This window comes from Corythoichthys intestinalis, chromosome 7 (genome assembly GCF_030265065.1).
Source record: "Corythoichthys intestinalis isolate RoL2023-P3 chromosome 7, ASM3026506v1, whole genome shotgun sequence".
Classification (NCBI taxonomy): domain Eukaryota; kingdom Metazoa; phylum Chordata; class Actinopteri; order Syngnathiformes; family Syngnathidae; genus Corythoichthys; species Corythoichthys intestinalis.
In genome coordinates, this window is record NC_080401.1 from 59,744,104 (window position 1) to 59,756,827 (window position 12,724).

The following is a 12,724-nucleotide window of genomic DNA, read 5'->3' on the forward strand; positions in this document are numbered from 1 at the left end:
TTTTTGGTATTCGCTGATACTGATACCACCATTGTAGTGCCGCATCGCCCCCCCTCGCTGTATCGGTGCAACATTAGTAGATACAGGCCCGTGCGGACTGTAGGCCTAGCTAGGCAAATAGTAAGGGCGTCTCAGTGTCCAAAGGGGCGTCAAGGAAAAATATTTGATCAGACAGGAATTCAAAAAATATATCCAAGACAATCAAACAAAAGAACAACAATACATATAGTAATACGTCTTCAGACAATAATGAAATCATTGTTGAAATGCACCTTCTGCCCATTTCCAGTGATGTAATTTTACCTCGGTAGTTAATCTGACTCACAACCCGCAGACCAAAGCGTGTTCAATGAAAAATGTAATGAAGGTGTTGTTTTTATGCAATCCTGGCAATTGAGCAAAATCGTGAAAAGACAAAACCTCCGGATCGCATTTTGGAAAGAAGAGGAGCATTAACGTGAAAAAGGCATAACGTTTTTTTTTTTTGTTTTTTTTTTTTTTTTATCACAACAAACCTCTAACTACAAAAACATGTGTACTTAGCGCAATTGCAGGCAAGCGGTTATTTTCAAAGGATTTAGATGACATACTGCTATAGCTAAATTATATTGCATCATTGGCCAGGCCTGTTGTTTTAGAAATATTTTCGGTATCCAGGCAGCTGTGGATTAGTGTCAGTTTAAATTGACATCCTCTCCCATTTTGGAGTAAGTGTATGGGGAACCACAATTGTGTCTTGCTAATTTTCATGTGATGTGAAGCACTTTTACCTTGTGTTAAACTATGCTATTCAAATAAATTTGCCTTGGCTAAAAGTGCCATGGTTAATGGAAAAAAAACACACCATTAAATATGCAATTAGTATGCGGGACTAAAAGTGCCATGGATTTAAATGCAAACATTTGTTATTAAATGTGTCATTAATTCATTAAAATGGCAATTCCGTTCATGTAAAAAAATATTCATTTTTTTTATCATTATCATATATTATCTAATTCATTATTATTGGATGGTCCTGTGTAGTTACAGTGCTTCGTGAACTTTTCAACCTCGCCTGTCAAAGTTAGTGGCCCGGATCCGAACATCTGATTGAGCCAGGTTCAGAAAGCTGCTAAAGTTAGACACTACATTATGGTTATGTCATGCTGGTTTCACCATCAATAGCTATGGAACATCCTACTTTCTTCTCTTTGTAGACGCTCATCTGATATATTTTCCTTCCACTTCTGTACATCCCGGGACATCTTTTACAGCCACCTTATCCACATCAGCACAGAGTCCAAGCCCTCCAAGTCCACTATACCTCCCACAAACTGCCAGTGGAGAAAGAACTACAGTGTGAGATATAGCCATTTACACTTGAATCTGCTGTGATCATTTTGATATTTTTTTCCAAATTATTCCCACATAGGATTTTAAGGAATTTAATGAATAAGAATGCAATGATGTCAGCAGGTGGTGAAAAACCCTCGGACGGAGTGCCACAACCGGCGAACATGAAAGCAGAGCGCAATGTGGCTCAGGCGGGCCATGGTCATTACGAGATGGACTCAAAATGGCACAAGCCGCTGAAGATAATTGCGCTGTCGGCCTTCTTGCTGGCGCAAATGGACTGCGCCGCGCCTAGTAAGTGCACTTTTCCTTCTGACCATCCTCACATCGGAATACGCTTTGCCAGCAACAAACTAAACTTGGACCACTCGCAAGTCATAAGGAAAAATTAAGCGGGTTTGCAAGTCCATGATGATCAGAGCAAATGTCGTCATCAAAATAGATAGTTTCGAAAGTTTTGCCGTCAAATCCGCGGAGGTGGCAAGAATAGCCAAACTTGTACTCAAGTAAGTGTATCCCACTGCTTCCGAAGAGCATGAGTGCCCTCTAGTGGTTAAAATATTTTCTACCATGAAATGATAATGATCGCCACAGTTCACCAAATAATTCACAAAAGTAAAAGGAGCGTTACTTCAAAACAAAGTGACTCAAGTGAAAGTCGTCATTGATTAAAAAATAAAGTAGTCTGTCAAAAGAATACTCATTACTCAAGTCACGGGTAACTATTATAATGTCAATTTTAAAAATAAATGCAATGGTACTGTGATTCTTCCTTTTCGCTGTTAATGGGCACCGGCCCTTCAACACAAAGATAAAAAAATCCGCGAAGTTCAGGCGGAGTTGACAGTTTTAAAAAAAAAAAAATTTTTTTTTGTTTTTGTTTTTGTTTTTGGTGTGTTCAGATATATATATATATATATATATATATATATATATATATATATATATATATATATATATATATTCATTTAGATTTAACAGCATTGGCAAGAAATACATATAAGATGTTTTTTTCCCCAAAGTATAACTAAAAAAAAAAAAAAAACTTACAAGTGTACGAATATTTTAATAAATGTTTTTTAGGCAATGCAAATCTATAATTGTTAGAGGCAGGAATTTAAGCACTACTTTTTTGATGTGCAAAGGGTTAATGAGTGTGTGTGGTTGCTTGGAGTGGGTGTGTCACTGTCACCTAATTAACACCACCTGTGACTACCTGGGAAAGTTTGACTGAGGTAGGAAGAGAGGAAGCAGGGTGCCAATTTTCTGTTGACTGCCAGCATATTTATCTACTAGTATTCCATCCGATCCAATTAGATTCGCTCTCGTATGCTCATATTTGATACGTTTATGTAAGTTCTACATAAGCGGATTTTAAGGGGGAGCAGGGGGGCCAGACCCCCCCCTGGAGGCCGAAAAGTGTCATTGCATGTAATTCACTTTCCTAAGTGCACTTTCCCGGGACGGAGCCCCCCGGGTGCCAGGATAGAAAAAATAAAAAATCATAGCTAATCTGTACCCACAGTTTACTAAACTGTACCGACAGATGACTAAACTGTACCCACAGTTTACTAATCTGTACCAACAGTTTACCAAACTTTGTACGTGCATATATTGTAACATTTTCGAATAAAAGTTTTTTTGTTTGTATTTTTAATTAATAAAAAAATCTGCGATGGACTGAGAGCGCGAAGTAGCGAGAGATAAACGTATATAATTGACGTCAGTTTTTAATATATTTTTTTTCTCGTATAAATATTCAAAATGATGTAACATGACAACTTTTTTCTTGTAGTATGATATTACGTTGTATCATGACTTTAAACTATTATTTGTAATGTTACATTGAATTGCAACATTGATGGCGTAACATTGTCTTATTTTTTGTATTATTGCAATGTTTTTTCTGATAATTTCACAACTTGAGTTGTCCAATATTCCACACAATAATTATACTTATTGAGCATTAGATGTCTTCAAATGAAGATGCTCGGGATTAGTTATGTGAGCAGACCATTTGCATTCATGGGGCAAAAATCGATTGAAAAATAATGAATTATAAACTTATGATATATAACTACTGGGTTACCAGAAAGAAATATTCACTAAGAAAAGTAATTAAATACCAAAATCTCTGCAAAAGCCCAGCAATTTGCATTTTGGGAATGGCTTGTCCTATGATTGCCTGCCTTCATTTGTCATGCTTTGGTCGCCGCCTAGTGGCTCTTTGGGGTAACTACTGTGACTGTTTTAAATGTGAAGGATTCCTTTTATTGAATGATGGACATTTTGGCTCATTTCAAATGACATGACTGATATGGGACATGAATTTTCTCTAACTCCAGTTGAAGTTGTTCTCTCAGAATGTTTATTTATTCGAAAAAACCTTGAAGTTTATTTAGGGCAACTGAAGAGCTTTTCGGATTTCGCCCTTGAGTGTTTTACTCAGTTGAATTGTATTTAATGCATCATTTGCTGTCTCAAAAAGTCACATTAAAAAAATAATAAAATAAGTGACCGCGTAGTTTTTGAGTTATGGCCATAGCAACACCATAGGGACGCGCCGCCCTGCTAGCTGTGGATAGTCTTCTCTGTTGCGTCGGGGAATCTACGTCACACTTCCGGGTTTGCGAAGAAAAAAACTAAAAAAACGCAAATTATCCTTGCAATTACGTGTTGATAATGTCATGGTTGTTTTGACGAACTCGTCCAAAGTTTATATTCATAAAATTACACCAAAATCCCGAAAGGTCTTTAGTTGCCCTTTAAGTCTCCTTAGGTAGAGGGTTCACTTACTTATTTTCCCCCGCTTCTGTCATTGTTTGCGTGCTATCCTCATTAAAATATGAAAACCTATAAATGTTTGGGTCGTGTTAGTTAAAGCAGACACTGTTTTTATATCTGTGTGATTTTGACAAAGATCAGCTCACATTTGATGGTGATTTTATGCAGAATTGTGAAAAATTCTAAAAGGTTCAGATATTTTTTTCATATCACTGTATCATATTAACAAAATATTAAACAAAGCTCTTGAGTGAAAGCCTCTCACTCAAATCACATTTCATTGTCATTGTATTCATAGCCAGTTAGCTAAAAGATGCCAGCTAATCTGCGACTTCAGTTTATACATAATAAATATACATACGTACATACATATATATATATACGTTAATATACATCTTATGTTCTTAAGTAGTTAAAATTTGGCATTTAGTACATGAGGAAATGAGGGAAAATAAAAATTGGGAGATGGAGGTTGGCGTTATTGCTGTTTTTGTTAACTTTTGCAAATCATTGAAAAAAATCAATGTTGTATGAAAATCAGTTTTTGTATGTGTTATAGAAATAACTGCTTAAACAGTTTTCTTTGCATTTCAGTAGTTTAAGAGGTTTCACCCCTGAACTCAAGTAAAAGTAGTCCTCCGAAAAAAATCACTCAAGCACAAGTAAAAAAAAGTATCAGGTGAAAAGAATACTTGTGTGATGAGTAACTGCATATACTGTCAATTTAAAAAATGGTGTGCGTGTGTGTATATAATAATTAGTGTTGCACCGATACCATTTTTTGGGCCCGATACCGATGCTGTGCAGTATCGGCCGATACCGATACCACTCTGTTTGCAAAAAACAACATGTATATATATATATATATATATATATATATATATATATATATATATATATATATATATATATATATATATACACATGTACGTATAAGAGATGCAACGATACAGTTAAGTCACGGTTCGGTACGATTTTCCATACAATTCAATACATTTAATGCTCTGAAACAGAAAATACAACTGTTATTAATATTATTTTAACTTTTTTTATTTGCTAACAAGCAAAAATAACAGTGCCATCATATAAACAAGCATTTTAGTGCATAATATTTATGTGCTTACTTCTTACTGATCTGAAGAAATTTTGTATATACTGTAAGTGCTGAGAACAATCTTTACTGTTTGTAAAGTGGGGCACACTGTTGATTGCTGCAGCTCTCTTAGCAGCTATATTTAAACATCCTATTTGTGGTCTGAGTCCATCTGTAACATGTGCTGAATTAACAGTACTTGTAGCATTATCTATAGTCACTGGTATGGATTGATTTGGCCTGCTTAACTTCCATTCAGTCATGGCGGTTTCTAATTCATCAATGTAGTATATGGACTACGCATCGCTCTGGGCTCACGCAGCTAATGGCATAGGATCTAATGTAGCACATCTAGGTTGGTATTTGGTGATATCTAGTGTGTGCGCGCAAGAGTTGGTATGGGATCTAACATAGGACATTTAGGTTGCTATTTGATGATATCTAGTGTGCGCGCTGCGCCGCTTGAGTGTTTTCTGGCCACAGAAGTCACTTCTGCTCATTACTGCACAACACCAGCATATGACAATCGACTTTCACAAACAGGATGAGTTTGAAGTACGGCACTCTTAATTTGCCACTCATTGTTCATCATGAAACCGAGTTTGCTTAGTCTCCCACGGTCTTAACTAAAGATGCCCGATCGATCGGGTCCAATCAGGTCATTTTCTAAGTATCGGAATCATCAAAATAATATCGGACATGCATTTTTAAAATATATATATATTAATGAAATCGTTTTCTAATTGTATTTAACGTTACAGACAAAATGTCTTACATTCATCCAGAGTCTTTAGTTTTGGCTTAAAGTAGGGCTATCAAATTTATCGCGTAAACGGCGGTAATTAATTTGTTTTAAATTAATCACGTTAAAATATTTAATGCAATTAACACACGCGCAGCACGACCCACTCACGCATTGTCGCGTTCAATCTATAATGGCGCCATTTTACCTATATATTGAGCTAACAGGCAACGTAAAATGAGTAGAGAGAATTTTGGCAGTCTTTGGAGCCTCTTTTTAATTGGCTAAAGCCTTAAAATCCCTATCTCACAACAATTAGAAATATCGTGGGAAGCAATGTGGGGAAGACCGGTAGTGGTTGATCTTTTTCTTAACACCCTATGTTACTTCCCAACGCAGAGAAGATATATCAATTGGTGCCACTACGCATAGTCATGGTTGCACTTCCCATCATGCATTTGGGCAAAACAGTTCAAATGGCTACTGTATCATTTACTGAAAGCTCAACAAATAAACTAGATGGCAATATTTAGTCACAATATACAAAGTTACATTTATCCTTTAAGAATTACAAGTCTTTCTATCCGTGGAGCCCTCTCACAGAAAGAATGTTAATAATGTAAATGCCATCTTGAGGATTTATTGTCATAATAAACAAATACAGTACTTATTTACTGTATGTTGAATATAATGCACTGGCAAAATGTATATTATCGGGAAAATTTATCGGGAATGATTGCTTTTTTTTTTGCTCCCGATTCATTTCCAATCGGATTGGGAAATATCGGGACCGGCAGATACTCAAACTAACGATCGGGATCGGATCGGGAGCAAAAAAAACATGATCGGATCAACCCTAGTCTTAATCTTTGTGATCCCATCGTCGCTACAACAGCAGGCGCTAGCTAATGCATGCTAATCGTTTGTAAATGCCATGTTAGATGAGGAGTGTAACATCGCGGATATGTGTTGTAGTGAACATCCTTAATATTGGAGACGAAGGTGTATATTTTGTTTGGTATTTTCGAGACAAAGACATATAGATGTCATGCATCGGGATTTGGGAAGTTAGCTCATGTGGGGAGGACAGTACATTTGCGTTCAAGTGATGCCTTTAGATGGTATCGGCGCCCTAAATGTTGGTACTCGTCGATACCGATACCACCAATTCGGGCCGGATCGGCGCCCCCTGCCGATACTGGTATCGGTGCAACTTTAATAATGATAGGACTTTTTTTTCTCGTACTATTTTTTTAAAGTAACATGAAGTCAAGTGGACTCAGTTATGACTTTAAACTCCTATTACAACTTCTCTTTTAATATAATGACTTTTTCTTGTATTATTGCAACTTTTTCGGCTAGTATCACAATATGTGACTTTAACGTGATCTCAAAATAGCTTTATTCTCGTCGTCTTTTTTCTTTCTTTGCATGGCCTTAATCGTCCATTGTCATGTCAAAGATAATAAGTACGAGAAACAGATGCTTTCGTTTTTTCTTTCAGTGAACCACTCGCTGGAGTATATCACAACAGGGTCGTTTGGAATTCCAAACTTCCCAGAGTATTTGAGTGTGGGTTACGTTGACGGGGTTCAGATTTCACACTACGACAGCGAAAGCAGGACAGCAAAAGCCAAACAGGAGTGGATGAAGATCATCACAGCTGAGGAGCCACGCTACTGGGAGAAACAGACATATATGAATACTGTTAATCAGGACAACGCCAAAGACAATATTAAAATTCTTCAAGAGCGCTTCAACCAAACGGGAGGTTTGTGGCTGTTCCCATTTGGAGCACATCATTCCCGGACGTTGTCTTATCACTTGATGTGCCTTTCTCTCAGGTCTTCACATGATCCAGCACATGTTTGGCTGCCAATGGGACGACGAGACCGACCAGGTGGATGGTTGGTATCACATGAGTTACAACGGAGAGGACTTCATATGGTTCGATTGGAAGCAACTAAGATGGATCGCCGTCCAGCCGCAAGCAGTCGTCACCAAACACAAGTGGGACCAAGATGAAGGCTATAATGAATTCTTGAAGTATTACATGACTGAGGAATGTCCTTCATACTTGGAGAAGTACGTGAGCTTTGGAAGGGACGTCTTAATGAGAACAGGTAACATGCCCTCTCCCAACAGGAACGTGACTGTCATTGAAACCTTTCCCTCCAGCTGCGGCCCTCAGGACTCGCCTTCCGCTCACCCTGCTTTCAACAAAGGCGAGCACTGCAAGCCGCAGCTGGACCTAACTGATCTTTTGTCCCGTCTCTCAAACCTTGTGTATGAAATGTTCCCTCCATCTTTTTTTGTCTTCATCAATGCTTTCTTTTCTCTCATTGGTGAGCCGGTTTTCCCTTAACATCTTTTCTCTCCCTAATTTGTCTTCCCCAACCTTCTGTCTTGCACATTTCGTATTTGACACGACCATAATTTTGTTTCCTCTATCACCCATTATTTTTTAAATTCATTCTTTCAAGGAAACAACCCCAAAACAATAGGAAGTGACCCCAAAATGCCTTAAAATCAACAAGAAATGATCAATAAACAGGAAGTGACCCAGAAATAGCGCATAATCAACAGGAAATGATCCAAAGGTGTCCTGGAAATGTCCAAAACTTACATTGTGATCCAAAAACATCAGGAAGTAACCCAGAATTGCCTCAAAATAAACAGCAGATGATAGCAAAATGCCCCAAAATCCGCAGGAAGTGATTCAGAAATGAACTGAGATAAAACGCTACCAGAAATCAACAGGAAGTGTCAAGTTCAAAAATAGACCCTTAGGTAGACATATGTAAAATTACCCAAAAATAAGGAGAGAAGACACTGTTTTTTTGGCCAAGGAGAGCAAAAGAGGGACTAGCCAGAGAAATGCTAGATTACGCTGTATAGTCCCCAAAATTGATCTAAGGAAAAACCCTCCTTGCTATTTTTATTTAGGGGTTTGTCCTAACACAGAAAGGGTGCCGCCCTGAGGGAGGGGAGAGCAAGCTGGAGACACCCATGTGATTTTGGTTGGCTATGTGTGAGCATGTAGGTGGAACTAACTAAATACACGTGTGTAAGTAAGGGCACTTAGGTAAAGTGGTCAGAATGACCCAGACACTTCAGTTATGCAACGCTGCGGCCATGGAAGATGTCCTCGAATAAAATTTGTCCTCAAAGGTCTCGACGAAAGTCCAGACGCCAGGTGCTGAAGATGTCTCGGAAGGTCTAGTTACGCAATGATGCGGCCATGAAGCAAGGCAGTTGTCATCCCGACCCTCTTTACTCTTTGTAACACTTAAACATTATACTACAACCTAGTATAGCAAGCAATAAACATTTACTGGTTATATCAATAAGAGAAAAATATGGCAATATGTATTATTTATGGTATATATGAGCACAAGCAAATATTCAATCAATCAACCCTCGATAATTACCTCAACAGGAAATCATCCAAAAATGCTTCAAAATCAACAGGAATTGACCGGTAAACAGGTAGCGACCCCAGAAATGCCTCAAAATCAAGAAGAAAAGATCTAGAATGTCCAGAAAGTGACCCCAAATCAACAGAAGGTGATCTGTAAATGGCCAAACACAGTGATAAAAAAATAAAATAAAAAAAACAGGAGATAACCCAGGATTGCCTCAACGTGACAGGGAAATGCCCTGAAATCAACAAAAAATTCTCCGAAATAAACAAGTAAGCGATCCTGGAATTCCCCCAAATATGCAGGAAGTGACTCAAAATTCCTCAAAATCAACAGGAAGTGAGCAGTGAATAAAAAGTGGGACCTGAATGCTCCTAAATGTGCAAGAAGTGATACAAAATCAACACGAATTGAGGTGAAATTGACCGGAAGTGTCCCATAAATGCCTCAAAATCAACAGGAAGTGACCCAGAAATGCTCTGATATCAATAGGAAGTGACCAATGAACAAACAATGCCTGGAAATTCTGCAAAATCAACAGGAAATTAACCAAAATACACAGGAAGTGAGTTGATCCTTCATCAAATTTTTAGCACTGTCAATGGCGGCCGATGAATTCACAAAAATTCCCCAGAATGTTGCTATAAATCTCCCGGGATATGACCCTGGAAGTCATTTTCTTGTGTCCTGGCAGAGCCTCCGCGGGTTTCCCTGCTGCAGAAGACGGCGGGGTCGCCGGTCACCTGCCACGCCACCGGTTTCTACCCCAGGACGGCCGTCCTCTTCTGGAGGAAGGACGGCAAGCATCTGGACGAGAACGTGGAAATGGACGAGATCCTCCCCAACCACGACGGGACCTTCCAGACCAGCGCTCGCCTCGTCACGGTGGACGAGCGCGCTCGCTACGAGTGCGTCTTCCAGCTGGACGGCGTCCGGGAAGAAGTCATCACCCCGCTGAACTTCGCCAAGGTGCTTAGCAACGAGCACATTGGTGAGACCCTCACTTCAGTCCTCATCCTACGCGTATGTCCTCACGTTTGATTTTGTTGTCAAGAGCGAGAAAGGAGGAACACGGCGATGGCCATCGCCATTCCCCCGGTCCTCATTGCTCTGGCCGCCGCTATTGCCGTCGTCTTTTTCGTCAAGCGCAAACGAGGTAAAGGACCTCTGCTCAGCGATTTTCACGTCAACCGTCACAAATACGGTCCAGTTCGTAAGTAAAAGTTTCCAATTCACTTCCTGTTCATTGGTCTTTTGGGCCACTTCCTATGCATTTTGGGGTAACTTGACAGACAGAGACACAGAAAGAGCTTTAATAGTCAATGACACACAGACATGACAACGAAATTATGTTCAATGAGTGAGCATCGGGCCGCTGCAGATGAACCGCGCCGACAGCTATCTCTTCTTAAGAAATGATAGAGCAGTTGCAGGCAGGTAAGTTACAGTGAACACACATATATCATACAACATAGCAGGGATATGACACGACGCACAGGTCACGAGCAGGAATTTTTTATACGACGATAAGGAATTTCCCAGTCGTGGCTGGTAGGAGGGGCAGTGATTCTTTGAAAAGACGAGAGCGGATTGGAGGGAGGTCGGAATGTGTTTGTATATGAGTATTTGTGTGTGCATTGAAGGAATTCGCCCCCCCCCCCCGGCCAAGCTGCCGGAACAGCGACAGCCGAACCAAATTGCGTTCCGCTGGCGCAGCCCCAGCAACTCGACCTGGAGGGGCCAATCCCGCGCATTCACTCCGGTGTTAACCCTTGTACTTACTCCATTCTGAATGGTTTAAAGAAGACTCACCGAAAACAGGTTGACAATTTATTCATTGACAATTGTCAAAAAACAAGGCAAAAACAGACGAAGGAGAGGCAATGTTGGATCCAATGTCCGCAAAACAAAGGATACATCGGAATGTCCCCGAGAAGCGACAGTTGTTATCTAAATGTTCAGTCTTTTGAAAGCCCTCACGGGGCAGGCCGTGAAGAAGGAAGAAGGGTGTGTGTGGGATTATTGTCTTTTGTGGATTCGACGGGAGGATTTTAGAGTTACTGTTGTTTGGGCAACGAGGATGTGGATTCTACCACGTCAGCGTCAAAGGGGTCTCTTGGAGTCTTGTCAGTTGTGTTATCAGTTGGATATCGGGCGTTCTCCGATGCTACTTGTTTTGGGACAGAACGCCCTGCTCTTTGTCCTGGAGTGCCCGGGAGAACTGATTGCGAGAGTTGGTGCGTCAATCTTGCTCATGACGCACACGTTGCGCTTCTGTGATAAGATGGCGTTGTGTATCTATTGTGCTTCTTTTCATTAAACTATTGTATAAGTGCTATTTATTTTATATAAGGTGTGTTCGAGTAATACAAACAGTCCTGCAATAAATATGAGAAACAATACTATTCTCTTACTGATTATATTAAGTGTTAGAGTAAACAGTTATATGGTGTGTGCGAGAAAGTTAACTATTCCCTTAAGCATGCAGACAAGAGTCACAGGACCCTGCGACCAGGAGAGATCAAGCGTGTCAGATAAGGACCATCTGCGTGGCTCTCCCAGGAGGAGGAAAAGGGGGGCACAGGGGCACAGGGAACTTAGAATGTCCCAAAAAAGTGCAGTTGTCCTCAGTCAGTTGCGCACATCAAATCGAAGGGCAGATCTCAGTTCCAGCAAACAGTCGCAGTTTGTCTTGACCATTTCGCCAGTTGGAACGCGATGTTCTCCATACATCTCCATCCCTCCCCGGACTGAGCCGTGCAAGCGCGGACTAATGTTCCAATGTTCCTGTCCTCCGAAGCCTTGAATAAATCATCAAGGCGTAGTCCGGATTGCAGGTCTCCCAGGTCCCTACCAACATTAGCGGTCCGACGAGACAGCTCTGTCAGCTGGTTCCCGATTAAATCTTCCTCTCTCTTACCATCCCCGGGCTGGACCGTGACCGTGAATAAGGTCCCGATCCGGGCCTCCAACGTCCTCTCCTCCGGGCAGGACGGCTCTTTTGGAGCGCGTGTTGGTTGAAAAAAATCTTGTCCATAGTGCTGAAGGACCACCTAGTCAAATCCATGTTTCAAGTTGAGAGTCAGCAGCAGCTGGTCCACAGAGGAAAAATACATAGAAAGCTGACAAAGTAGACTGACAAAGATAGCAGAGCGCAAGAGTGGAGTTGAAACACGTCCACCCACGTTGAAGGCAGGACATTGTACAATTGACATTGACAATGTACATTTTAGACCATTTCCTGTTGATTTTAGGGCATTTTCCCGTTGCTTCCTGTTCATTGGTCACTTCTTGTTCATTTCTCGGTGACTTCCTGTTTCCAGATCACTACCTTTAATTTTGGCTCCCTTC

General features: G+C 40.3%; 1 protein-coding gene across 1 annotated transcript; it reads left to right on the plus strand.

Moving 5' to 3' along the window:
- The first annotated feature begins 1,445 nt into the window (after positions 1-1,445).
- Positions 1,446-11,974, plus strand: LOC130918409 (class I histocompatibility antigen, F10 alpha chain-like). The gene is made up of 6 exons (XM_057840090.1): positions 1,446-1,626; positions 7,414-7,722; positions 7,796-8,074; positions 10,068-10,364; positions 10,434-10,582; positions 11,936-11,974. Exons 1-6 carry the CDS (start codon positions 1,446-1,448, stop codon positions 11,972-11,974), a joined length of 1,254 nt encoding a protein of 417 aa, XP_057696073.1.
- The last annotated feature ends 750 nt before the right edge of the window (positions 11,975-12,724 follow it).

Bases quoted from the DNA above. Each gene is read 5' to 3' on its own strand.
- LOC130918409 (XM_057840090.1), top strand. From the start codon at position 1,446: ATGTCAGCAGGTGGTGAAAAACCCTCGGACGGAGTGCCACAACCGGCG. The intron at 8,075-10,067 runs GTAACATGCCCT...GTGTCCTGGCAG, and splicing joins GGACGTCTTAATGAGAACAG to AGCCTCCGCGGGTTTCCCTG. The intron at 10,365-10,433 runs GTGAGACCCTCA...GTCAAGAGCGAG, and splicing joins GCTTAGCAACGAGCACATTG to AAAGGAGGAACACGGCGATG.